We start from the raw sequence: 27,533 nt of genomic DNA, 5'->3' as shown, positions 1-27,533 counted from the left end.
TACCACCAGAATCCCACAAAAGACATCGACATTCACATCACCACCATTATCAACATTATCAATATAATCATCACCATGATCACCAGAGTCATCAGCATCATGATAGTCATCATCATAGAGAAGTTCTTGACCACAAAACAGATTTAATGAACGATGATTATGATGACCAACCAGACATTCGACAGAGACGACGACGTGACCTTAATGAAACTGATACTGGGAAAAACTTTGCTAGGAATGAAAGCCGGGAAGAAACACCGATGACACGAGCAGCCATCATCCGTAGGCGAGAAGGACAAGAAAGAGAGGGGGGAAAATTCACCGTCTTGAAGATAACGATCAAAAACCACAATGAAGACACTGGGACCGCCAAACCTAGCAGTAGATCCAGCCACGACAAAGATGAAATATCTGAAAAGTCAAATCCCAGTGATAAAAGTGACGTTGAGGTTGCAAGGAAGAATAAACATATGCCGGAAGCACTGTACAAAATATCAGAGACAATTAGTGGTATGAATGACTCAATCACTTTGAAAGAACCACTGAATGCAAAGGATGGCGACGGAAGGAATAACGAAGAACAAGAGCTTAAAGATCGAATGGAAAATGAGAAAAGGGAGGATACAATTCGAAAGCAACATCGCTTACAATGGGAGAAGAAGGCGAGAGCGGAGGAAATTGCAAAGGAACAGGAAGAAAAATTGAAAGATGATATCAGAAAGAGTAAAGAATACAATAAAGAAAAAATACGCGAAATGCAAAATGAACTATTCAAACATAATGAGAAACAAGAGAGATTAAAAGGGGTTAGCAGTCAAGAAGACATTGAAAGAATAGCAGAATTGACAGATGGAAGCAACACTCCGGCAAAGGAAGATAACCAGTTAAAGGAGTTTATAAAACTGAACAAAAACATCCCTTTTATGCCAGAAAATACAAGAAATCTATCCTTAATCTTTGATTCTTACATCCAGGGTAAAATTTCGAGCGCTCTTAGCTCGTTCAAAAAACCTCAAACAAAAACGAAAAGTGCTGAGCAGGTTTTTGGTCGCATTCCAGACAATAGAGACAAACAAGAGAACACTAGCTCTAGTAATCTTGACTCGCAGATTGAGTCAATTTCTGCCAAAGCTTTGCAGGATCCATTTTCACCCGAAACCTTACGCGATATTAAGGACGAAAATAGTACTCAAGCTTTAAGTGAAGACCCAAATCAGTACTCTATTAATAGGTTAAGTGAAAGAGTCCAGGCTTCAATGCCTAATACACAAGTGCCAGGGACATTTGAGAAGTTCCCTTTAAAAGAGTTGTCAAGTGGAAGTCAAGACATTGTAGCAAATCCGTCAGATCTGAAAGTGTACACGATTCCCCCATTAGTTCAAGAATCGAAAACGGCCCATTTTGCGCAATCTAAAGAGTCTAAAGAAGGGAAAAGAAATGGCTCGAGGTTTTCAGCGGAGGCGTCCAGCATATCGCCAACGCCGAACCCTGGAATGCTTGAGATGGGTCGGGTCGTGGGTAAAATAAATGATGCTGCAGGGAAGGTGTCGGGTAGTCAACACGAATCGCTTCTTCATAAAGGAAGTGAGCTAGAAACAGTAGCAAATAGCACGGGAAATAATCCAGAGGCTATTTATAGCAAACCTCGAGACGTTGAGAAAGCAAGTGAAACGTTGTCGGAAGATGCCCTGTCTAGTTATGTCAAAAGTTATTTGAACAGAAAAATTGAGTCGATTACTGATGCGATTTTAAGTGAGAAATTAAAATCGTTTGGTCCACCAACGCTTAAGGAAAACAACGTCGTCGTACCGGGATTGATTCCCTCTCAGACCTTACCAAAAAGTGAATCTTCTGGTATTTATGACACTAGCAGAGAAGATGCCCGTCGTTTAGTTAACCATGGGCCTCAACAAACAAGTATTACTAGTAATATTCAATCTTCTGGACTTGGATTTCGAGCTTCAAACCAAGCTAGTGTTCTCACTGGAGCATCACAACCTGGGGAAGGAACTTCACGGCTTGCACTTACACCTACAGGACCGGCGCTTATGAGCCCTAGTATGCGAGATAGCTCCGCGAGTAAAATAGCTTATACAAGTGCTGGCCAAAGCAGCTCCTGGGGCCAAGACGAAGCAAAGCCTAGCAAAGTAGTCAGCCCCATTAACAACGTTAAGATAATAAGTGGAGCAATTCCAAATAAACCTGATGACAACGCTAATATCAAAACCAGACCTAACTCTGAATTAGGCACTTTTATGAAGGCTGGCCATGGTAACAGTGGTTTTCATGGTGATGTACACGTATTCAGTGACGCGCTGCCTGAAGGGGTAGTGTCAACTCAGGAAAATGGTATCGGCGTGGAGTCTGCTCCAGGGACGATTGAGGCTGTCGGAACATCACAGGAACCCAAAGGAAAGTTTGCGCATGGTCTACATGCTACAGCAACGAAAAGAAAATGCATGCACAGAAACCCAAAGGAAGGTTTGCGCATGGTCTGCATGCTGTCGGAACGTCACAGCAACCAAAAGGATATACGTGTTTGCATGTTCTGCAGGCTTCCTTTCTCGTTTAGCAGCTAAACTCTAAAGCAATATAACAAATACAACATGGAAGCAGCAACACGAGAGGTTGGAGAAGTGCAACCTTTTGCAAGATATCATTTGTGACTTTCAATGTTATGCCTGCATGGCTGAATAGCAAGGCAACTGCTTAAAAGCATAAAGAAATGCATTTTGTTTTGCAAACTCTACACGCAGCTGCTAAGCACGTCTAAGGCAGCCTTTTACATCGTAGCATGATGTTGTGGTGTTGCACAAAGCTTTATAAACTGCTATATCAAAAAACAAACAATCGAACCAACCAACAAACAAAAGAACAAACAAAACATTTACCTCGTAACCAACAATTACACCGTCTTACTTATCGTCGTTATTTACCAACAAACAGGACTATAACCATATTTCCATTTGCTCATAACCATCATTAAATATCTGTTCTCGCTTTGCATGGCTTGTTGCAACCGAAAGCATGGCTTTAAGTCATTGTTATTGCAGGTTTTAACGCGTTCGACTTTTGTTTCAATTACAGGTGGTGAAGGTGGAATGGGAGGCAACGGTGGTGGTATGGGTGGCGGTAATGGTGGCGGTATGGGTGGCGGTAATGGTGGCGGTATGGGTGGCGGTATGGGTGGCGGTAATGGTGGCGGTATGAGTGGCGGTAATGGTGGCAGTATGGGTGGCGGTATGGGTGGCGGTAATGGTGGCAGTATGGGTGGCGGTAATGGTGGCGGTATAGGTGGCGGTAATGTTGGCGGTATGGGTGGCGGTAATGGCGGCAGTATGGGTGGTGGAGAGGGTGGCGGACAGGTTGGCGGTGGCGGTATGGGTGGAGGAATGGGTGGAGGAGGTAGCGTCGGTGGCAATATTGGTGGTGGAATGGGTGGTGGTGGAAGTATTGGTGGCGGCACCAGTGGTGGTATGGTCGGTGGAGGACAGGGCGGTGGGACTAACGGAGGGGCTGGGATGCATGGTAAGATATTGTATTTATTCACCGCTATCAATCTATATCATCTTTATCGATCTATACCGGATGTGTTATTAAAGGTAGCCCTTAAATGCAAGGAAAATTCCAGGAAATTTCTTTGACACAAATATGCCAGGATTTATTATGCTACTTCATCTTCGTCACAAAATAAAAAGGGGCTAAACCAAAGAATGTGACATAAGAAGAATGAATCATCAAAAAGTGAAATTCAAGATAGACTTTATTATTATTCTTACAGGGAGAGGGGTGGGGGGGAGTGAGTTTTCTGATAAAAATCTGACCACCTCCGAAAAAAAAAGATGGGTGTTTTTATGTACAGTATCTCCAAGAGACGTTGGGAACGGGCCTGCATGTGTAATGTTTACTCATACAAGGCCTTTAAATTCTTTATCAGTATGCCTGGACCTGGGTTTTCTGATCGACGGCTCGATGTCTGTCGGCGGGGAAATGAACTTCAAGCAGATCATAAACTTCGTCTGGAACGTTGTTCAGAGTTTCCAAGTGAGCGCGCACTTCACGCGCGTGGGCCTCGCGATTTTCTCCCTCGAGGCTTTCGTCATATTCAACTTCCACACTTACTACGACAAGAACAACATCCTCGATGCCCTTAACAATGTCCAATACCCAGGAACAGACGGGCCAGGGACATATATCGGACGCGGTCTTCACGTTGCTAAGGAATACCTTTTCGAGGCGTCTGGCCGCCCTCGCGTGCCCCACGCGTTGATCGTGGTGGCAGCTGGAAGATCACTTGATGACGTCATCACACCGTCGCTCTCGCTTAGGCGTATGGGTGTTGATATCTACACGGTTGGAGTGGGAAAGTTCTATACGAAGCTGCAGATGCACGCAATGGCGAGTTTTCCACACTCGGAGCACGTGTTTGGGGCGTGGTACCCACAGCTTGGCTTTTATGCCCAGAATGTCGTTACAAAGATATTAAAAGGTAAGATGAATAAGATAAAGGTACCCACAGCTTGGCTTTTATGCACAGAATGTCGTTACAAAGATATTAAAGGGTAAGATGAATGAGATAAAGGTACCCTTAGCTTGGCTTTTATGCATAGAATGTCGTTACAAAGATATTAAAGGGTAAGATGAATAAGATAAAGGCAACCACAGCTTGGTTTTTATGCACAGAATGTCGTTACAAATATAAGATAAGAGTATAAGATGAATGAGCTAAGGGGATGAAAGCGCAAACAGCAAAAAATATGTGGCTGTGAGAAAGGCGGTTTGGCGGTTTGGCAAGAAGATTTCCATGCGATGTTATTAGCATTTGGCTATGACTGAGTACTGCATCCAGCATCTCAGCTTTTTCAATGTTCCCAAGAACATCACACAATTTGCATTCTGTCTTCAACTAAATATGCAATTTTTATTTTTATTTACAGGAATCTCCGTTCATTTCTGTCATCCATGTTTTGAAGGTAAATAATTTATTGTTTTAAGCTAGTTCATTTCACACCCTGCTTAAAACAATAGAAAAGATGTATGAGGTAGTGGCATATTTGATTGACAGTAAAGAGAGTAATGGATCATTAACTTTACAATATCGTTGTCATCATCGAAATAATCATTATGTCCTTGTTATCCCAATTCTCAAAGAAATCTTGTGAGAGCCGGGTGATTGGGCGTCCACTACGTCGACTTCATTGAGCTCTATCAAAACTCTTCTACAACCGTTTAAAGAATGTCAATTAAACACTCCTTTGTTATCGCCTATCATTGAGAATACGGTTTATTCGCAATAAAACCTCACAATAACAATCTACAAATGAATTCTAATACGTTATTGACGATATTTGATTGAAAATATCTTGGTTACACGCTTGATTTAGCCGATGGAAAGGGATGCTTTTGTGACTCGGAATTAAGTGGCAGCATAAAATGGCTGCGTATTGGCCTTCTTTAATATCCGGCTTTTGTCATTCGTCCAGAATCGTGTTTCTTTCAACTTCTCTGCTCTCGCATATTCTTGACGCCAGTTGAAGTCGTGCCCAGATCTTCAAGTAATTGGTAATTGCCACTTTGCTTTTCTTCGGCATTCTACCGCGCGATGCAAGGACCTCTGGGACCCTGGGTATTAGTCGCAGAAAATGAAGTGCTTTGTTTATTTCAGGGCACCACGACTTGTGTGACTATTGCCCTGAGGAGTTTCACTCAGAGGCTTTTAGACGGCATCACGGGATATCAGGCAACAGTACAAAAACACCACCCCCTCAAGGACAAATCGACAACGACGCTCCAATTTCCCTAGCAAGTGACTCGACCCAAAAAGATTACACCAAAGATGAGTTCAACGACGAATATAAGGGACCAGATGTATTTGATTTAGAACCAAAACTACAGCCTTTTTCCAACATGGAAAGGAACAGTACATTAGACGATGATAGTTTCCATGACGACGCCCTAAGCTCAAACGATGACGTTGTCGGTTACCATGACAATATTGACGATGATCCTTCTGATAGTCACCGAAGGCATCATAAGAAGGCTAAGAGTAAGAAGCTAGAATCAGAGTTCAACTGGAAGTCTCTGGAAAAAGAGCTTGATTTTGGTAATAACCCATTGAATGGCGAGAGCCAGGCATTTACTGATAAAGATTTTAAGGACGAGGCAGACAAGTACTCGGAGTACAAGTATGACACAAGCCGTGCGTCAGTGGACAGTGAAGGTAAGAGAGTCTTTAAAGACTGATTTAGATAGCGCAACTCAGTCGTATGCGACTTGCCCACGACCCCTCTTCCATTCGAGTCGTAGAGTGTAAATCAGCCTACAACTACCTACGATGCTCGACAACAAAAAAAAATCGTAGTGTCGACAATCACCCCGTCTGTTTTTATCGGAGTCCCCCCCTCCCCACCCACAGAGTTCAAATTATTCTATATTTGTTGAGAAAGGGCAAGCGAATCTGTGTTGAGCCTAGTTGTCGGTATTGAACGTTTTCTGTTGTCTGTGTACACCATTAAATCGTAATTTTAGTGCCACTAACTTGCTTGTATACACTTTAAACACCTTTCCCGACTGTTAGAACAGCAGGGCCGTAGCGGGAGGTTGGGCACTGGGGGCACGTGCCCCCCAAATATTTTGAAAAGTTACCAGTAGGGGCATGGTTGTGGCCCAAATATTTTCTTAATGTTCTGTATTGAGCCCCTTCAATATCTCGAGGCCTACTACGGCACTGATTACTGCAGCAGCGATGTAAATTCAAGCGCACTAAAATAGCGATTTAATACAGACAGCAAAGTTCGATTCAGAATAATTTGAGCTCACTAGGTCCTCAATTTACTGAGTAAATTGAACAAATTGAAAACTGTCATTTAGTCCATCAAAGACCTTTCCCGACTGCCGGGCATATAGCCACTGCGTTTTCCTGATTGTCGCTTCGTCTTTAGATTGTAAGGATTACTCGGACGAATGCGGGCAGTACGCTTCGCAAGGTTTCTGCAGCGAGTACGCACCCAACACTGGCATCGGGACGATAAGCATGATGTGTAGGCGGTCCTGCGGCTCCTGCGATGGAGAGTGAGTAACACATTTCAATAGGCCATACCAGCCATACGCATGCGCGCTTGCACTTGGCCTGGATACCTGCTTCAACTACCGTCTTGCAGCGCGCGCTTCGTTCCGTGCAAGCTTAAAAAGGCGCGCGCTGCATCCTGGTAGTTGAGCTAAATATCTATTGTAATCCGCGCTTAAATTTATAGCTGGAATGGCGTATTAGCCTGATGCTCGGAGGCGTGTGAAGGCCGTCAATATGACGCATCGCATAATAGGCATTTTTGCCCTAAGAAATCTCGTGACATTTTTGAGGGATAACTAGCGCGCGCTCCGGCTTTCGGCGGCAAAATAACAACAACAAAAAAACAACATATTCAGCGCTTACGTTTCAGCCAGAAAAGTTTCTTTGTCAGAAAGGCCTTATTAAATCCCTTCATTCGCCACTCTCTGGCGTTACGGGCGTAGTAATCTCTGTGTTAATTTGGCTTGAATGTGTCACTCAAAAAGTCACGTGACTTTTTAGTCGTGCGAGTGCGAGTAAAGGCCCTGTTACACGTAGACTTTTCGGCTGCAACTTGTCTCGCAAAAAAAAAATGTTGCAGGTCGCACGCGTCCTGTCACATGTAAAGCTTTTCCTGCGACTTGAATCAATTTGTTGCAAAAAGTAGAAAAGCGTTCTACTTTACGCGAGAAACACAAAACAAGTTGCAAAAGGTTGTGTCACACGCAAAAAAATGCGCGTGCGACTTGTAATTATTTTTTTTGCGAGACAGGTCACAAGAGTAAACAAACGTACGTGTGACAGGTCTCGTGAGATAGTCCTTTCTACGCCTCACATATGGTATCCAGGCGTTTGTTTCTCGAAACCGCAAGTTGGTGTATTTCATGGTTTGCGCACAATGATGTTTTGACAAACAATCGCTTGAACGCTGTCACTAGAGATGGAACAAGCGCAAAAGGGGCTTGTCTGTGTTTCTGAACCAATGAATCATCTGTTGCAGTGACGATGATAAAAATCAATTAATCTACAAAATATCCGTCTCGGACACGACAGTTGACAAAAAGGGACAGGTGGACACGATTAAACATTTAAGAGGAAACGACAAAAAGAGACTGAAGTCAAAGATGATTAAACTGTGACGCAGGGGACGGGGGACGGGGGACGCAAGTCCCAGACCGATGTCAACTAGACAGGCAATCGTACATTTAACTGATCAAAGGCTTTTGAAAGCAAATTGAAAGCATTTACTTCATAGGAAGAGGAAGGAAATATCATGACATTTCGATAAAGAAAGAGCTATCAAATAGTTTTGTTATCTTTTTCTTGATGGAACTGGCAAAGTAGGAGGATAAACAAAGGCACAGCAAAAAGGATCATATTAACTAGAACGAGATAGAAATAGGTGGGGTTATGTATGCAACAAAACAAATGGCTTCTCAATGAATATTTTTAGATTTTATTATGAAACATGCTTTAAATAAACACATAAGCATGATTATCATCGTAAAAGCTTGAAAGGACTAGCACCGACTGGCATGATACACGACTGATTTAGAGACACTCTTATACGAATGTGCACAGTTCTCAAACAGCTTCAGACTAACGTAGGATTATGCAAAAACCTTTTTATCGCCGGTTTATGAAATAATTTTTGTGAAATCATTTTTAGATCTAAAAATGCACGTATTATCTAACTACCGGCAAAATTTAAACGTTGCAGAGCCCAGAGAAGATCAAAGGCTTACCCTAACACGCATGCTAAGACTAAACACTTGAAGAATGAGTCCGCGATGCATGCTAAAGCTGGAAAAAGAAAAGGTAGACGACGTTCCCATAAATCGAAGCACACGTCGCTATCACGCAGCACATAGAGCCATATTTGCAGCTTAGTTTTTAGTGTTTTAGTGTAGTTTATAGTCTGTATTGTATCGGGCAGATCCTATGAGAAAGTCTCAAAACTTCGTATTATTCCCATCATGTAATACAGCGTGCGATGGGCAGTATTTAGTTCACAACTTTAATAACTACCCAAGAGAAAGGTAGCCTCCAAGAAAGTAATTTTTCCTAGGGAACATTTAAAGTAATTCTAGTAGCTTTCATCAAATGATTGTCTAATAAATTCGAAAGAAAATCAAATGAAAGTGTGGATGTTTGGTAGGGTGAGACTTCGTCTTCCCAGACGGGGTTGGGGGGGGGGGGTAAAGGTGCCGGAGGAGGAGGGGGGGAGGGTGTTGCACCATCATCCAAATCCAAAACTGCCAAAGAAAGCAAGGACTGGAATAAGTTATCAAGTGTGACTACTTGGGACATATGGGACTGCAAATGTGATGGTAGATTCCTTTTTTTATTCCTATTTAGAGACTGTCAAGCAATGATAAGACTACATAATGAGATGAAATATATTATATAAGTTATCAATAAAATGCCGGGGGGGGGGGGGGGGGGCATTTAACAGCGCGCCTTAATCCCATGCCTTGTCTTACATCACTCGGTCAGCAAATACACATAGTTAGCGTTTGGGCCCCCTGCGCATGCCTGGTTGTCGCTATTGTCACATGACCGGAAGTCCTGTCCCACACAGCGTAATGAGGTACCCTGCTGATCATACATATCGCAGGCACCAGCGCCTGCCCAGCACTCCCCGTAGAACTGGATTCCAAACAGTGTGTAACCTTTCTCGCGGGCTTTGGCTGCGCATCGACACGCCAGCCTACAATAAGATACATCCGTATCCGTGAAAAGACGGAACTCATTTGAAAAAATTAGAGACCTTAGAATGATTAAATGAATTTAAAATTTTGACACAGTATTAAGTTATAAATAACCCAGTCTCAAATAACTATAAAACAATTCTATCGACAAATTAATAAGTGCATGTGCTGCATAGTCCCAGGCGTTTGTATCCGTCACGGTTCATCTCCTAGCACAGGGAACCCGGTAATACTCAAAATCGTATTACTATTGGGCAAGCCTCTGAAATTTATTTGTTTAAACAAATATAAATTAAAAATATTAAATTATTTTGTGGTTGCTTAAACCGGAAAAACAGGCTTACCCTGGTAGATACTTGTTCCAGTCATTCCAGTTTAACTGGTTTGGAGATGAGCGCTGACGGTCATTGATCAACAGCTCGCTCATACCACGTGACCAGCGAGAGTCTCTGAAGCAACCGAGTTTGTAAAAATCTTCGCTGCATGTTTGATTGACAGCTGTCAAGCAAAACAAAAAGAAAAGACACATCGGCGTCGCACAAGGCTCCCACCCCCAGGGGCGGATCTAGGACAGCGGCGTAGCCAGGATTTTAAAAAAATCCTTAAAAAATTTTTGTCTAGAAGGGAGGGGGGGTGGTGGGCCCCCTCGGCCACTCCCCTGCCTACCCCCTTGGGTGAGGGAGGCGAAGCAAAGCTTTTAAGAAAGTGGGGGCAAATTCATTTTTCTTCCGTAGATTTCTTTTTTTTTTTTTTTCTCGTTATTTTAAGCCTAATATCTGATAATAGAAGGGGGTGGAAGGGGCAGGCGCTCAGCCCAAACCTAGATCTGCTCCTGACCCCTCCCCCCCTCAATCTCCCTAAGAGCGTCGTACGACCGATACAAAGTACCACAATAAATCACATGTTTAGTAATTCGATATTCGTGTTGACTTTCTTTACCCTAGTTGTGGTGTGAAGAATATTGTAAAAACAATAGACTCTTCTGTAAGCACCTGTCGATAGCTATATTTATGATTTCCTGTACTCTATCTATTCAAATATATGGTAAATCATCATATCGATAATCAAAATGCTTGTAAGAACATGCCACTTATCAAATCAGATTTGCATTGTTTCCCGGTCTGTGTACCCACCTTCAACCACCGTGGCGAGGAGAAAGATTACGAGTACCCGAATCATCTGTGAAGGAGACAAATGAAATCACAAGTGCAAAGAAGAAAAGAAGTGGTAACGTTTGAAAGCGAAACATTGACTTGGATAGAAAAGTTTAAGGTTTTCTTTTGCTGTGTATGATCGAGTACCAGCCCCTGCTAAGACCACTAAGATACCCCCTCCCCACCCAAAAAAAAAACCCTTTAACAAAAAAAAACTTGAGGTTTTAAATTGAGAGCTTTTTGTTTCAGGTACTTTAAGGGATGTATGTTGGCCTATGATTTCTTTTAATGTGGGAGAAAAGACCATTTATTTAAAACCGTTTCACCTAAATTTCTATCATGTCAATAAGAAAATCTTTTAAGGCTATAGGGCATATAATTATAAGTTTAAGTGTTGTTGTGGAAATACAAACACATTAACACTATCATATAAAAGTAACGTTATTTACATAGTGAAAATTTTAATCAAACCTTTGAAGTCATTATATTTTAGGCTTTTGTTTGAGTATCTGCTTATCTATGAAGTAGTGTTAAACTCATTTTCCGTTGCTCTATCCTTGATAATGAAAAAAATCGTATGACACTAGGTGATGTAATTTCCTTGTATTTCCCCTGACAAAGACTGATTGCTGTTTTGTTCTATTTCATCAAATTGGTTAGCAATACATCCTTTTATATTAATTAAAAATTTAACCTAAAAAGTATCTCTAAATCAATGCTTTCTCATCCTGTTTTGGTGATGTCAAATTTCTCTCTTTAAAGAACTTATTCCTAGAAGGCGTTTTCGTTTAACACAATTATTTTTGAACGTCTTCTTTCTTAGGATTTATATGACTCATTCACCTTACATTCAAGAAGATCACATGACTAAGACCTTGCAATCACAAAGAACAATCACCATACCGCAAAAGACATTGCCTTCCCTGTATATACGCCTCTTGGTGACACAAATATTTTCATCATCTTCTAGAGAGACAACTTTGTTTTAAATTATTCCGTATATAATATGAAATTGTCTTTACCTTCGGGACGTTGTTTGGGACGCTCTGGGCTGTTTCCTTTGCCGTTTACTGATTATCTTTCAAGTGAGCGTTGGCTCTACACCAAATGGAGTATTGTTAATCTTACTCGCCTTCCGGCCTATTGACAGCTCCCTAGCAACCCTAGCCCCGTGGGAACTATCGCAAATATTACATGATTTTATAACATATTTTGTTATGAATTAAAAGTGGGCTTCTTGTATCATATGCTATCTTTTCTTTTTAGCGTGCTTCTGGTACGTAATTCATACGGCAACGAAGTCTTATGCCACGATACATACTGTGACGTTAACTTAAGGTGTTCGTTCTGGTACCTTCAATCACCGAATTGTTTTTTCTATCTTACCTCGGCTCACGCGGAATCCGAGTTTTGATCAACAGGACATAAGAGGGTGACAGTGTGTGTGTGTTTTTTTAGCACATCCCTTTTATCTTTCGATCTATGTCCGACTGATTGTTTTCTTTCTGTAAAAGAGCCCGCGATGGGAGAAAACTTGAGGGGCATTTTGTAAATTCGATTTTGTGAATTCTGCTGGTAAAGGGTTTTCTAATGTAATTTCCCAAAGCGCTTCACATGCAACTTAATAGGGGGGAAGGGACCCTGGCGCATAAGAATGTAGCTGGAATCAGGGGGAGATGGAGACAACAATAGGCGAACTGCTCCACAGTACCTCCCAACACAGGGTCTAGATGGGGGGGGGGGGGGGGTCTACATGTCGGTAGTCAGTAAAAATTTCAATTATTTGTCGGTAGTCGGTAAGAATTATCGGTCTTTGTCGGTAGTTGATCAATCTAAGCTAGTATTCGCTTTTGTCTGTTTGTACTAGATTTCACCTATAAACAAGATTCAATTAATAATTGACTGAAACGTTGATGCAACAGGAAATACATAGTGCAGATTCTAAAATGGCCGAATTTAAGTAGATTTTTAAAAAAATTGTCGCTAGTCACTAGTTTTTTTTCATGTTTTGTCGGTAGTCAGTTACGTTTTAAGCCGTTTGTCGCTAGTCGGTTAACCCCATCCAGACCCTGCCAACATGCTGCACAAACAGCGCCATTTCAGGGGCGGATACAGGGGGGTGGATTGGGGGTGGATATCCACCTCCCTTTTTAGTAAAAAAAATTCACTTTGTTTGAAGAGAATAAATGTCTGAGGGCAGGAGGTACTGTCCATGTGCCTTCGCCTGCTTGACTTTGCTGACGCGACAAATCCAATTCAGTGTGAAGTATTGTTAGATCTATGTGATTTACCAAGAACCACTGGATCAGTTATAATCCATCTATCTGGCCATTATCCACGACCCATTTTAAAATCGTGGATCCTCCCCTGCATGTAGAAAGATAGCCCAAGATATACACTGACAGCCAGCGAGGACAACAAGATGGCGTATGCCGAGAGAGCAAGCCCGCGCGCGCCAGCGGTATGACACATAATTTATGCAAATATTAACAACAGTACTGGCCAGCGCAAGCAGCGCTACCAATGACAACAACTCCTTTCTCACATAAAAACTTTCTGGCTTTTTGTTGTTGTCATTTTGCCGCCAAAAGTCGGAGCGCGCGCGAGTACGCCACCTAGCCACGACTATCACCAGACACACATAGTTAAATTGAAAGGCTTTATTTAGAACCCTCGCCCTCAAAAGCAGCACATGTTTTTAACGTGTTTTTCAACCATTCCCTTTTAATCTTTTTTTAACCTGCAATCAAAAAAATAAACAAGATTTACTTTGAATATAAAAAGAGAAGGCATACTTTGCTTATTTTCAAACATTCCTGATTTTATATATTTTAGTTTCCTTATGGTCATGTGACTTCCACGTGACGTAGTCCATGACACTCCATTGTGTACTCGTCATAAGATTATCAACGGCATAATAGCGTTGCGCGACACCAGCGTGACTTTTAGTTGGATTGATTACGTTGCTATCCTGTAGATGCGTTACTTACCTTTGACTGTAATTTGCGTTACTCTGCCCGACGATCCTTATCCTGTTATCCGTTACCTCGTCGTCACGCGACTCCTACTTGACTAAATATGGGTATGATTGCGTGACACCATCCTGTGGAATTGCGTTACTTACCTGTGACTCTGTAAACATAATTTGCGTTACTCAGTCCGACGCAGTGATCTGAAGTCTCGTCTTCGCACTCCACAAGTCTGTGGTCGACACAGTTGTCACTCTTTCCGTGTTTCCCGTAGTTCGCCAGACTATTCGGTGCACTGTGACACTCGCCATAGAACTGCAGGCCGAAGTGCGTGTAGCCTTTCCCTTTCGCCGCCGTTGCGCAACGACATATTAGTCTGGAATGATTGGTTACAAATCGGGTTTAAGTTCTTTTTTTTTTCCACATTAACACAGATTAGCAGGCTTTTAGTAAGGGGGTGCGGATTGTGTAAAAATCGACGCATTAAACATATTTCACATCGAATAATATTCATAGCGAAGATAAAAAAGGCGGAAAAAAATTTCCGGCAAATTGGAAAATCAATAATAAAGTTCTAGGATCAGGAGCAAATAAACGAATTTAGAAACCGCAAGTGAAAAGGATACCAGGTGATCATCAGGGAATCATCAAAATGCCTTTCGGAAACTGTCCGGAAGCAAATTGCCCCTCGCTTGCTCGTTTATCAGCATCATATGGGAAAAGTATAGTACTTGACAATCCTCCAATAATGACTGAGCACACCCCCCCCCCCCTGCGCGGCAAATGGGATGCGCGCGCACCCTGCGCATCCCCGTGTGTACGCGCCTGTAAGAACCGCTTACACCCGTGCTTTCCTAGCTTGTCAGTCTCACCCCTCCAAGTACTTGTCATAGTGATGCCAATCGATAAGCACGCCACTGAATCTATCCCCGGTCTCCGAGCGGTCTTGAAATAACAGCTTTCCCAGGGCGCGGTGGTGAACTTTGTCTTCGTAACAGCCAACCTTTACTGCAGCCGGACACGATTGCTCCCCTGCGTCAAGTAATCGGATGAAAAAAAAAATGTCTCTATGAGCCAATTCCTTCTTACAGTGGAGGCTATAAGCAAAGGCAGGAAATCAATACAAGGTCAATTTTAATTTTATTATTGGGGATTTTTCTTAAAAAAAAGGAATTTTCTGACGTTTCCATCTGTAACTCTTTGTCAGAGCGAACGGTATGATGCTCCGAAGAAGCATCGAAAACGTCGCCATTTAAATTACTCAGGTGATTTATTTTCCCTCTAATAATCTGGATGGTATATAGGGTCAGCTTTACAATTGTTTCTTTGCATAGTTTGATTCCCCATATTTAAATTCCTCGCTAAAGCACACTGCATTAATTAATTCCTCGCGCACGTCAAGTTGACGCATCCATATTTTGAGGTACCAACGTCCTTTTCCTATACGAACCCCTGAATTTCTTATTCTCAGTTATAAATGTAAGAACTTCTTTTTGGTCACTCGATTCGCACAAAGAGTACAAGATAAACTAGAAAGAAAATTAGAAAAAGAACAATCAGAAAAAAGGAAAACTAGGTTTACTAACGGCTACCGCTCTTCAATTCATGGCAAGGCAAATAAATACTGAGCTGATTTTTTCTCTCTGCGTCACAAGTGGTTAATTCTCAACTTACCCTGTACAAACATTGCGTTCAGCTGCAAGAACGCAAACACGGCCATAGATAAGACCACGGAGTGCATTTCTCAAAATCTAAAGAGAAATGAAAACTTTTATGAGCAAACGAATCTAGAAATTTGTCAAATTTTGGAGGCATGCTCAGCCCATGCTCCCTTTACGTTCCCCGCCTGATTACCCAGGAATTGCGAGAGGGGAGGGGAGGGGATCGATGCTCCTCACTACCCTATATACACGCGCCAGTTCTCTCTCTCCCGTGCTCTTGTTATGTCCTGACACTATAAATATTATTGTAAATTCTCGTTTTGTGTGGATAGAGTAGACATTGAATCTTGGCGACAAAGGATGTTCGCTTTGCTATCGATACAGGTTTCAAAGAGATGCAGGTTTCTTGAAGTTGGAAATACTATAATCAACACGATTTCCACCCACCCCCGAAATGATCTTTTTTTAAAAAAAAAAAAGAGATTTGATATTTTGATATATGTTTTCTTTTCAAAATGGAAGTTCCGTTGCCATTATGTACATCATTCTTACCTTTGATAAGACCTCTGGCGTTTGGTTTAAGCGGGTGCTTTTGTTGCCTTGTGGGATTGATAATGGAACTCTGCTGCTTTTCAACGGTTCAAAGTGACCCAGTTTGCGCAAAGATGCGAGAACTCTTGAAAAGCAGTTCCGGTATCGAGTGTACTGCAAATACACAAAAATTAGAAGCAAACAGGTAACTTTTAACACCTTTCCCACTATTTTCCGCTTTGTTTGAAAAAGCTTTGAGAAAATGCTTTTGATTTAATCGAGAATTCTGCAGTTCTTTATCTTTCTTTTCAAAATTGTTCGAAAACATAATATGCGTTCATCCTGTAACCAGTGGACTCAGGATTTTTCGTCATCTTATTTCAAAATGAGAATACTTGAAATTATGCTAATTAGGGCATAGTCTTACCATCGTAATGATGTTATGCGCACGCCAGGGTTAGTCCACAGAACAGATCTCAGATTCTTTTTAATCATAGAATATAGGTCAAATAAACACTCATTGCATTGTCTTTGTTGTTTTGAGGGAGAGCAGTCGAGAATGGGGGTTTTGACTTTTTTAATCTATTTATCATGTTTGAATCGTCGTAACTTGAGGTCTGATGCTCATCGCGATGAGACATTCGAAGACAGATCGCCAGACCAGAGCGACGATGACGAGCATCAACAAGACAGATCGCTAGACCAGAGCGACGATGACGAGCATCAACAAGACAGATCGCCAGACCAGAGCGACGATGACGAGCATCAACAAGACAGATCGCTAGACCAGAGCGACGATGACGAGCATCAACAAGACAGACCGCTAGACCAGAGCGACGATGTCGAGCATCATCAAGACAGACCGCTAGACCAGAGCGACGATGACGAGCATCAACAAGACACGTGCTTGCAGAGCCCGCGCGAAAAGCACTAGCGTCCAGTGGTTTGTGAATAAAACATGCATCAGTAACATGCATCAGGGTTATACGAAGCTATGGACCGAGATAGTGACTTTCGTCTGTGATGCCCCGAGCTAGCTATCCTGAGAACAGAGAGGGTCCTATCTACATAAAGAGCTTCACCGACTAGTAATTGAACCATCTCGCTCGAGAAGAAGTTATGTTTGTTCCTGAAGTTGTTACTTTTATGGTCCCATTCGGTGCTTTGCAATCACCAGACGGAAGATTCCTCTCTGAAAAAAGGCGATTCGTACTGGAGCATCACTTACTACTCTTGAGATACTAAGAGAATGCGCTGAAGACAAGCACTGCGAACATGTGGTACTGGTTGGCCGCTAATCCAAGATTGAGCGCAAAAACTTTGACACGCAACAGGGATGCAGCCTACGTGGTGATACCTTTTAACAGAAGGTTATCATATCTCCCTGCAGCAAGTGAAGAAACTTTAAAGATCAGGGAAATACTGCCCGACGTGACATGTCTGATCGAGTATCATGAGACCAAGAATGCGGTGATGCAGTGACTCAAGGAGGGGCTCGGTTTCATCTATATCGCGTCGCACGGTGACTCAAATATGGGGGAAATATTTGTCGCTCCAGAGCCAGGCATGATAAGCATGATCGCGCCGAAAGAGAGGAATACCTCCTGGCGATGAAGGAAATCAGCTCGTCTCAGATCAACGCGCGCCTGGCCGACCCAAGCTGCTGTCATAGCGGTAGGGGCCAGATCAAAGCCGAGGGCGTGATGGGTCCAGCGCGAAGGTTTCTAGTTGCAGGAGAGCGTTTCGTTCTCGCAACGCTTTGACAAAAAGCGACAATGCCACACTGGAAGAGTTTGTATTGTCACCTGTCCAGCGGATTGTCAACTAGTGCCAGTCCATCAAAGACACTATCTCGGTTAATGACAGATACAGCCACCAGTACTACCGGGGTGCGTTTGTTCTATACGGTGATGACGTCATTATACGATAGAGATACAGGAATCTGAAGAACTTCTTGTAACTCAAAGTAGACTTCCCTTATCGGGCTTGACAATTATTTATTATTATCATTTATTAATGCCACCGCTCAAATACGTTGAGGGGACTTTTCCTTGGGATAACTCCTTTAGGGTTTTCTTGTCCGCTTATTTAATACTGGGCCATTATGCCGATTAAAGAGTTCTGATGCAGTACAAAGCTTTATTTGATAAAAATGCAGCTTTTTGGTTTGGCGATTATATTTTATTAACTATTATTTTTAATCATTAGGTGTGTTTATTCGTGAGGGTACACTTTCCGTAAATTAGACTTAACGCCGAAATAATTATTTACAGTTAGTATTTCTCAATCATTCTATCCTACCTGTACCTGTTGCTATTTAAAGCGACATTGTCACTAGTTTACTGGTTCAGTTGGAAGTCCGACGAAACCAAAGCCAACCAACCAACCATATGTCAGGCGCTCAGTTGCTTGTTATTAGCGTCCGTATAGGTCATGTGTACTTTTGCACCCACCCTCCCCTCCCACAAAAGATAAATTGGCCACTGTGTCCCCCCTTGTCTTCCACGGACTCGTATTCTTGACGTACCTTTATCTCAGGTGCTCAGTTGCTTGATATTTGCGTCCGTATAGGTAATTTTGACGAACGTCCCTATTTGTCACGTCCCTATATGTCTGGTAGCACTACGGACCCTGGTCGAATATTCCGCATGATTTTGACTGGTCTAGAGCTTTCCAAATGCCACTAAAAGTAATCTTTAACCGTGCAAGTGTCACCCCATGACAGGTTGTCAAATAGGTTTCTGGATTCAGGATCCTAGTGTGTGGATTCCGGAATCCATGGGGTTTTTTACCCGTTGATTCTCGATTCTATTTTTGTTTTCCAGGATCCTTGTATTCCGGATTCCAGCTTAAGTCTTGGATTCTGGACTCTAGTGTAAGTGGGATTCCGGATTCCAAGTCAAATTTTTTCATGGATTCCGGATTCCGGTTTACCTGTCATGGGGTGACAAGTGCCCCTTAATGCTCACATGTATCCCCCGAACCACCACTGAGTGGTGCTACTATCATTTTCCATTCCTCTAAATGCCAGGTTTCTGTTTTCACCGCAATAATATCCAAAATTATTCTCCATATCAACTGATCCTGCACTAGCGTTGAACGCACATTCAGTAGAAGAGCTAACGATGTATAATGTGCTGACCTCGTTGCGTTGCGAAAACGCAGCTTGGGTATTCCTTCCGTTGATCCCACGAACATTTACCAATTCAACATCTTTACACACAAGGTAACCTTCAAAATTCATGACGTCAAAACTCGCAAAATTTCCTCGCACGTAGTCGCGATAATCGACGCCGTAAACTGGAAATCCTGCGGTCGCGCGCCAGTGAGTAGACTGGGCAACAATTTGTTGCATTCTGGGTAGGGACATTCGGTAACTGTTCCAGTTTGGGTCATCATCATTTTCGGGCCAGTTATCCGAGAAGGAACGGCTGCAAAATGGGTACTTCAGGTTGTTCTTATATGCGTAGGAAAGTACCAAAGTCCAAACCATGTAGGGCTCGGAGTAAAAGTCACACCAGACTTTAAAGTCAGTGCCATTGCTATCCTTTATTATAAAGATGCCATTTTCTCCACTGTGCATGCGCATGCGCCAGATGTCAAGGCAGGACTGCAGGGACTGTAACAAAGAACGTCCATTTTATGTCGCATAGCCGTAGCAGGCCTCGAAATTAAGGGGGGGGAGGCACGATACAGACTTATTAAGAAACAATGGCGGGCACAGTCACGCCCCTACTGGTCCATTTCTTATAATTTAAAAAAATATTTGGGGGGCACGTGCCCCCAGTGCCCCACCTTTTGCTACGGCCTTGTGTCGTGGCACTTGAGGGAAAATCAGTCAAATACTTTAAGTCTTTTCCCCCTAATTGCAGGGGTATGGTAAAACTGTTTGTAATTGTAACAAGCCCCACCTCTCACCCATCCCCCCGTGTATCTACATCCCATTAAATTCTCCAATTAACGGCCATCATACAAATGAATGGGGAGAATTTTGGTGTTGATATTATGTGGGCTAATGAAAGCGTTAAGATATCCAATTATGTTCTCCCAAACCATTCAACAAGGTAAAACGTACCTGCGTGTTGATAAACCATTGGTAGTATTCGAACTGCGCATGCTTGGCAAGCGCGCTGGGATTGGCTACCTTGGTTGAATTGTTCAGCTGACACGTGGCCTGTTCACCAGGCTCTCCTGGCTTGTAGTTGTATGATCTGCAAGATGGGTTGCCTGTGCAAAGTGAGCCGCATTCAAACGGCGAGGTCACGTGATGCGCTGAGATCATGTGGTTGTACAAAAGTTCTCCTGATAAAAAAAGACAGTTCTTTCTTAAGCCTCAGTTCTACAAAAATTATGTAGCGTCGAGCATATATAGCAAGCGAATGAGTTTTACCTAAAAGCGTTTTTACTAAATAGTAAACAAGTCTAAGTTTTTTTTCTTCAATATTTAATATTTAAGACATGATTGCAGCCATAAAAACTGTTTCATTCATTCAATCATCAACTTAAAAATATGGGGCTAAGCAGGTAAATCCACACAGATTAATATCTTTCATATGTTTGATATATTGGCTACCCCTTCTTTCGGCATTGTGCCCCCCCCCCCCCCCCCCCTATTCGAGAAACCCTGGACCACCCCTATCACCTGCGACATAAGGTTTTTTTGTGTTTGTTTGCTTGCTTTTTGAAAACATTCAACTAAGACGAAGACAAGATACCAAATAGACCTTGGAGTGAGAGATGTTGGTTTTAATAGCCCTTCAGACGTAAAAAGAAGAATATGATCCGTGGGCCCAAATGAATGAAAAGCGAAGACAAGATACCAAATAGACCTTGGAGTGAGAGATGTTGGTTTTAATAGCCCTTCAGACGTAAAAAGAAGAATATGATCCGTGGGCCCAAATGAATGGAACACAAGCAAAAAGGTTTACTTGTTTTTTTTTTTTTTGTTTTTTTTTACCGTTCAGCGTTGTTTTCACCGTGATATAATTCAACTACTTTTCGGGCTTTTTTTTTCTATTTTAACCTTTTGGAAGCTACAGGCTTCATCCCAAAGGTGCTATAGATCTAAACAATGAAAAAGAAAGCTCAGATGTCAGTCTTCACGGCATGAATGGACTGTGAAAACTCCACGGTATGTAGAGAACAAACTTTTGATGTAAAATAAAACACCAAACACTTTGTGCTGCTTTGTGACGATATTTGATGGAAATTTTGCATTTACAAAGAAGCTTCACTATCTAAAAAGAGACTTTTTTGGGTATTTGCATCCCTTCTTATTTATTCTTTTGTTTGTTTGTCCGATAAGCTATGTATTTCTTGGCTATCGGTGGCGCTCGCCGTCTTGTAAATTGTTTTTCTTTTTCGTCAAAATTTTCTTTAACACAATCTTGTTAGGATAATAAAACTCCGTCCCAAAGTGCTCGTCGCCTATTATCAATTTTTAAGACCTGTTTCTTTTTTTTTTTGGTTGATTTTGATTTTTTGGTCGAAATTCGCCAAGTCACTTGGCTATGTAAGCAAAGCCCGCTGCGAAAAAAAATATCCGAAACTGCCCACGGGCAATATCCTAGGATTCCTTATTTCCTTGTGTATGGTGCTCCGCTCGAAGCCGCGCGGGAGCTCCGCTAAAGAGTTATTATTAGGTCAAAATGGCATACGTACAAAGTGGTATTCCAAGCTCGGTTCCAAGCTTGGTTCCTAACTCGGTTCCTGACTCGGTTCCTAACTTGGTTCCTGACTAGCCTGTGTAGCGGCTCAAAAGAGAGGGACGGGGGAAGAGGGGGCGAGAGAAGAAGAAGAGAGCGCGCGGCCGAAGGAGACTGGGAAGAGGGGAAGAAGGGAGAGCCTGCCGGCAGACCATTGTTCTAGCCGCGCCGCCCCTAAGCTGCGCTCAGCGTGTGTCCTCAAGAAGCTGTCAAAATTAACCAATCACATGAACTGTTGACATATCAAGAAAATTTAGCCAACAATTGTCGTTTTTGCCAAACGCGGTCACTTCCATATAAGGAAACTAATATATTTCTTATTTGGATGAACTGGATGATTCTTGATATTTTAAAGGTCATTGTACCGCAGGTGCTTCGTAAATTTTATGTCTTGTAATCAGAAGAGAAAAACAATGACTGTGACCATCTTTACTCACTGGAGTAAGTCTCTGAAAAGAAACTAACAGTCCTCGGTACCAGACCCCCAAAACGACAACGTTTTCTTCATATGCAATGTAATTTTACTTTCGTTTTTTTGTCAAAATAAACGCGCTACGTTAAAATTGTCTATATTTGCTCTAATTGTCTATATTTTTTCTATATTGTTATTAGTTTATTCGCACTATGTGTTCTCCGGTATATCCGCGGGAAAAGAAAAAGCCAGTCAACAGCCCAAGAACGAGTGCTGTCGTTATTGCAACAAAAATATTCGAATTAAATACGGAAACAAGCTCACTTATTATTTTTAAAGAGGGCTGATTGTTTTGGTGTTGTTATCGCTAAAGACATGAGATCGATACCCCACGTCTGTACCAAGTGGGTTTTGGCGACTACGTAGACAACGAGGTTTTCCTTGAAGGTAGAGTCCCGTGTTAGCGCCTTCGTAAATTTCTTGTATGTGTGGCGTTTTTAGCAGAGCTGTAAACAATCGAAAACCGACCGCTCAAGATGGATTCGATGTTATCGTAGCCTGCGTATCGGCTCAAGTAAAGGGTAGGGGGACTGGGGAGAGGGGAAGAAAGGAGAGCCTGCCCGTAGTCTATTGTCCTAGCCGTTCACTCCGGTCTCTAAAAGACCGAAGGCTTGCTATTGGCTGGGACGTGTCATACAGCTATTTCAATAAACGTTGTCCAAGAGCTAGCGCTCTGCCATACCGCGAGGTAGTATGGGTAATATATGTTGTTTCAAGCTCTGCCATCCTTCATCGCCGACACGAACTTCGTTGAACGCTATCAGAATGGCAGTACAGTCTTGATAATTTTCTAAATTATATATCTGCGCGTCCTTAAACAAGGAAACAAGAGAAGGTTTGGCACCTATCCCGTTAGAAGTATCAAACGTAGATTCCGTATAGTTAAACTAAAATAAAACCTGTTAGCAAAGTGCCTGAACGAAATAGCAACGACGACGGCGACCGACTGCAGGGAGAACCCAAAAAGCTTTCATACTTTGCGCTCAATTTCAAACTAGTTTGGATAAAATTCACTCGTTTATGTATTTCCCCAAAAACTATAGTAAAACCTAGAATTTTATTTCTAGCATAGCGAAAAAGGATAGTCTAGTTTTCAGCGCACACGTTCCCGTCCTCGCTGCACCATTAAACTTGGAGTTTTCACGTTGTCGTTTGAAGAAAAACGGCGGAAATGTATCAGACAAAGTCAATTTCAGAGTATATTTCACGTCTGGATCTTTGAATTCTCAATTGTTTTCTGCCGTCGTCTTTCGCGTTGCCGTTGTCGTCCCTATTTTTGTCCCTATTTTTGCAGATACCTTTTACAATTGTGCGCGGCACATAGAAAGAAATGCCGCAGTGTCTTCGATAGATGATGCAAGGAACTGTACCATCCAGATAACTCGCCAGCGAAGGTCTTCACTATAAGACTGCGGCTTATTTACTGAAAACCTGTTACAACATATATTACCCATACCACCTCGCGGTATGAGCGCGTGCGGCCGAGCGCTCTTGGACAACGTTTATTGAAATAGCTGTATGTGTTGTACATCCATCAACGCATCGTATCAACGCGAGAAAATGCCTGCGGTCGACCCTACGAGATTCAAAACGACCGGATTTTGCCATAACGAACGAGCAGTTGGGGAAGCTATTTTTAAAGAATGATGCGTTGGCAATTATGCCGACGGGGTTTGAAAAACCCTTGTGTTTCTTGCCGAAGCGAGAACGAAATCAAAAGCATTTGTGTTTGTAATCGTCCCGCTAAACAGCATCATAGAGGATCAGGTCAGCGAACTGGAGTTACTGCGGATATCAGCCTGTTCCCTTGACCTCGATAACATTAGCCTGCTTAGCGGCTCAAGGGAGAGGGACGGCGGAAGTGGGGGCGAGATAAGAAAAAGCGAGCGCGCGGGCGACCTTCCCTGGAGCCGCTACACAGGCTAGTTGTATCCGCTTATCCGTCTTCTTACTTGTATTTATTTGTGGTAATTGAATGTTATATCTGTTTTTTTTACAAAAAAAACTCAGTACTTTCCTTGAAGAATGTCGATCAACCATTCATTTGGCATTGTTCACAATTGAAGATCCAACTGTTAATTTGCAAGAAAATTTCGAAATACCAATCCTAGAATGAAGTCTGATACGTTATCGACGATATTTTGATTGAAAAGATCCTAACTCTCTTCAATTATAGTCAAGATGGAAATGAATCCATTGTGTGGGATCGTAAAAATGGCGGCGTGTTTCGCCACAAAGCCCTCAAATGATACAATGTAATGTCTAAAGAGACAAATAAATAAACGAAACGCAATCTACAGCCCTGACTGTGCTTCTGTTACCTTTGAAAATCTCAAACATCCCATTCCTTGCGTTATCCACTTGATAGAACACACAAAATGGTAATGCAAGCCACAATGGCACAATGTACAGAAGAACCCTCATACACAACGCCTGCTTCATCTTAACTTGAGGAAGCTGACCTCGGCTAGCAAGTCTTCTTCAGCAGGAGTGTTTCACTAAGACTGCGCTTGGTAAGATATGATAAGAGAAACACCCGCGCAAAAATAAATAGTGAACCAAAACATCACCTCTTAGCTTTCAGCTGTCTTTCTTACTTTTGTTGAGTACTGCAATTTTTAATATTCTGCGCGTCTTGTCAATAACTTCGAACTAACATTTAGGTCATTTAGTGCCTTTTGATTAGTCTGCGCCTCACGGAGTTGGCGTAATTTTTCAAACTATACCAGTGCTTGCAAATGAAAATTTGTAAAACAGAAGCCAGAAGATGATTGAGCTTTTGGAAATTGCTGGCGAGAGTTCCCAGACTATGGTAAACCGCAGTAAAATAGAAGTGACATGATAGGGTGCTTCACAAGGGAGGTAAAAAATTATGTAACAGTTGGCAATGTTTCCGGTACCTTGCTAAGCCGACTTAAGCCCGTATTATAACAACTGTGTTTAATTTAGCTTTGAAACAAAATACACCCTTTGTCTTTTTCCTTTTGATGCACGCATAGGGCAGAATCGAAAAATCCAAAAATTCGATGGAAATATTTTGCGAAGAAAGGAGTGTTTGTCTATGTTATAATCATATATGCGTTATATGTGCGTAAGTCAAATTGTTCTTTATTATGTTTCAAGAATTGATCCATTTTTTGTGTAATTTTAATAATAGTGTTTGGCAATTACAAAAAAAGGGAAATTGAACCGGCGAGAACAATGCACCTGGCAAGTCTGAACAAATAACCAGAGCAAACAGAGAGAAACTTTATATCATTTCTTCGTTATTTTGTTTACTGAGCATAACAATTAAAGGGATCAACGGTCAGATTTTTTTTAGATTGTTTATTTCAAATCTTTTTAACATTGTTAATAACAGATTTTACTTGAGGAATACTTTTTTGATGTTGTGTTAGCACCATGATCTATTTTATCTAATGTTCAGAAATAGAGATTATGCTGTAGCAGCTGTGCTGACTAATGTACACTATTGATTTTTCTTCAAATCACCTTAAAGCCTAACGGTAGTGTTTATTTCTAAAATCTTAAATATTATATGCTTTATTTCTATGATTCTTACAGTAAGAAGGCCGATAACATCGTTATTTGCAATACCAATGTAAATACCAAGGCGTAGAATTAAAACCTGCTAATTCAGAGTAGCAAGGACTGGGATACTTACAAAAATATACCGTTGATCAAGTATCTGCCTTGAATTGCAAATGTTTTTTGGTAGTTTCATTGCAAATAGTACTTTCAAATGTTAATGATGTCAAAGGAGTTTACCGCTATTCGAACAATTTAGTAAACATAGTCAGCGCAAATGGCGAATAGCAAATCGCAAATAGCAAATGGCGAATAGCAAATGGCGAATAGCAAATGGCGAATAGCAAATGGCGAATAGCAAATGGCGAATAGCAAATGGCGAATAGCAAATGGCGAATGGCAAATGGCGAATAGCAAATGGCGAATAGCAAATGGCGAATAGCAAATGGCGAATGGCAAATGGCGAATAGCAAATGGCGAATAGCAAATGGCGAATAGCAAATGGCGAATAGCAAATGGCGAATAGCAAATGGCGAATGGCAAATGGCGAATAGCAAATGGCGAATAGCAAATGGCGAATGGCAAATGGCGAATGGCAAATGGCGAATGGCAAATGGCGAATAGCAAATGGCAAATGGCGAATGGCAAATGGCGAATGGCAAATGGCGAATGGCAAATGGCGAATGGCAAATGGCGAATAGCAAATGGCGAATGGCAGTTCCGAGCCCGAAAGTGATTAAGGGCACTAATTATTCGCTTAAATTCAAGTTATAGAATACTCCAATGATGCCAGAGCCAAACCTCGATGGACTTTCATTAATTATTGTATGATTGATCCATGTTCTCCTGCATTCTGATGAGTTATAATGAGACCCATGGTACCCTTGGGTCGTAGAACTGCAATTTGCCAATCGCCATTTGCAACCCTTTTTGAAATAGTTGTATTTATTTTCTTTGGAACATTAATGTTACCGCATCCCCTTTTACAACTCTGCATTAATTGGGTCATTTATATCTTCAAAGAATCTTTCAAAAAAATCGCTAAACTGAAAAACTAAAATACTCGAGGAAAGTCCGCGAACTTTAACCTTGTGGAATTTAAAGAATATAGAAAAATTGAAGACAGAGATTGAAGGTTCTATTGAGATCTCCTAGTAAGGACATGTATCGAAAGCATCGATAATGGCTTAGGCTTGATTAGGCTTCTAATTACCGTTAGAAGGACTTGAGAGTGTAAGAAGGTCCTTTATAGCGCCTACGGAGGCATAGCCCCAATTGTAGTAGAAACCCCCATCGTAGTAGAAACAGAGAAAGAGAGAAACTCTAAATCGGGATTCCTGTGGTTAGACAAATTTGCGCAGGGGGGAGAAGAGGTTTTCACGCTTCCGGTTACCAAAGGAATAATAATAATAATAATAATAATAATAATAATAATAATAATAATAATAATAATAATAATAATAATAATAATAATAATAATAATAATAATAATAATAATAATAATAATAATAATAATAATAATAATAATAATAATAATAAAGACTTTATTTAAAATGAGGGTGACACATAATAGCATAGCTAATAAACTTGTGGCCCTCCGTTCCCGACACAGCGTGGCGTTTCTCTCTTTGATTCTCTGTTTCTATTAGAGACGCCTGCGGAGGGGGCTAACGGAGGCAAAGATGAACTAGAGAAGAGTGCTCAGCTCCGTGACCTCCTCGACGCAATGAATATCATTATCATCATCGTAATCA

At 41.7% G+C, this 27,533-nt stretch overlaps 4 protein-coding genes across 11 annotated transcripts in view; 2 read left to right on the top strand and 2 right to left on the bottom strand.

The window, feature by feature from the left end:
- The window catches only part of LOC5503464 (mucin-19), a 28,849-nt gene extending 19,665 nt beyond the window's left edge, over positions 1-9,184 (top strand). For 7 of the 8 annotated variants that reach the window (XM_048721777.1, XM_048721778.1, XM_048721779.1 and 4 more), the window contains 6 exons: positions 3,088-3,528; positions 3,938-4,489; positions 4,938-4,973; positions 5,666-6,220; positions 6,942-7,071; positions 8,769-9,184. In XM_048721777.1, the coding sequence (XP_048577734.1) occupies positions 3,088-3,528; positions 3,938-4,489; positions 4,938-4,973; positions 5,666-6,220; positions 6,942-7,071; positions 8,769-8,919 (1,865 nt within the window). In that variant the 3' untranslated portion in view covers positions 8,920-9,184. Of the gene's footprint in view, positions 1-9; positions 3,061-3,087; positions 3,529-3,937; positions 4,490-4,937; positions 4,974-5,665; positions 6,221-6,941; positions 7,072-8,768 lie in introns of those variants that run through there. The other variant, XM_048721784.1, reaches the window with a different exon arrangement.
- A 189-nt stretch (positions 9,185-9,373) lies between these two features.
- On the bottom strand, positions 9,374-16,304 carry LOC116611466. The gene is made up of 7 exons (XM_048722079.1): positions 16,096-16,304; positions 15,557-15,633; positions 14,755-14,914; positions 14,033-14,258; positions 10,893-10,938; positions 10,104-10,257; positions 9,374-9,758 (listed from the first exon to the last, which is right to left on the bottom strand). Exons 2-7 carry the CDS (start codon positions 15,621-15,623, stop codon positions 9,533-9,535), a joined length of 879 nt encoding a protein of 292 aa, XP_048578036.1. The 5' UTR covers positions 15,624-15,633; positions 16,096-16,304; the 3' UTR covers positions 9,374-9,532.
- Positions 16,305-16,633: 329 nt separating this feature from the next.
- LOC116611472 (prostatic spermine-binding protein-like) lies at positions 16,634-17,008 on the top strand. The gene has a single exon (XM_048722078.1). It carries the CDS (start codon positions 16,634-16,636, stop codon positions 17,006-17,008), a length of 375 nt encoding a protein of 124 aa, XP_048578035.1.
- Positions 17,009-18,962: 1,954 nt separating this feature from the next.
- On the bottom strand, positions 18,963-25,041 carry LOC116611465. Its single transcript, XM_032371815.2, has 3 exons — positions 24,573-25,041; positions 20,150-20,376; positions 18,963-19,693 (listed from the first exon to the last, which is right to left on the bottom strand). The coding sequence occupies exons 1-3, from the start codon at positions 24,691-24,693 to the stop codon at positions 19,040-19,042; spliced, it is 1,002 nt and encodes a 333-aa protein (XP_032227706.2). The 5' UTR covers positions 24,694-25,041; the 3' UTR covers positions 18,963-19,039.
- Between the last annotated feature and the right edge of the window lie 2,492 nt (positions 25,042-27,533).

The sequence above is a fragment of the Nematostella vectensis genome, chromosome 14 (genome assembly GCF_932526225.1).
Source record: "Nematostella vectensis chromosome 14, jaNemVect1.1, whole genome shotgun sequence".
NCBI lineage: Eukaryota > Metazoa > Cnidaria > Anthozoa > Actiniaria > Edwardsiidae > Nematostella > Nematostella vectensis.
This window is presented reverse-complemented; position numbering and strand designations above follow the sequence as displayed.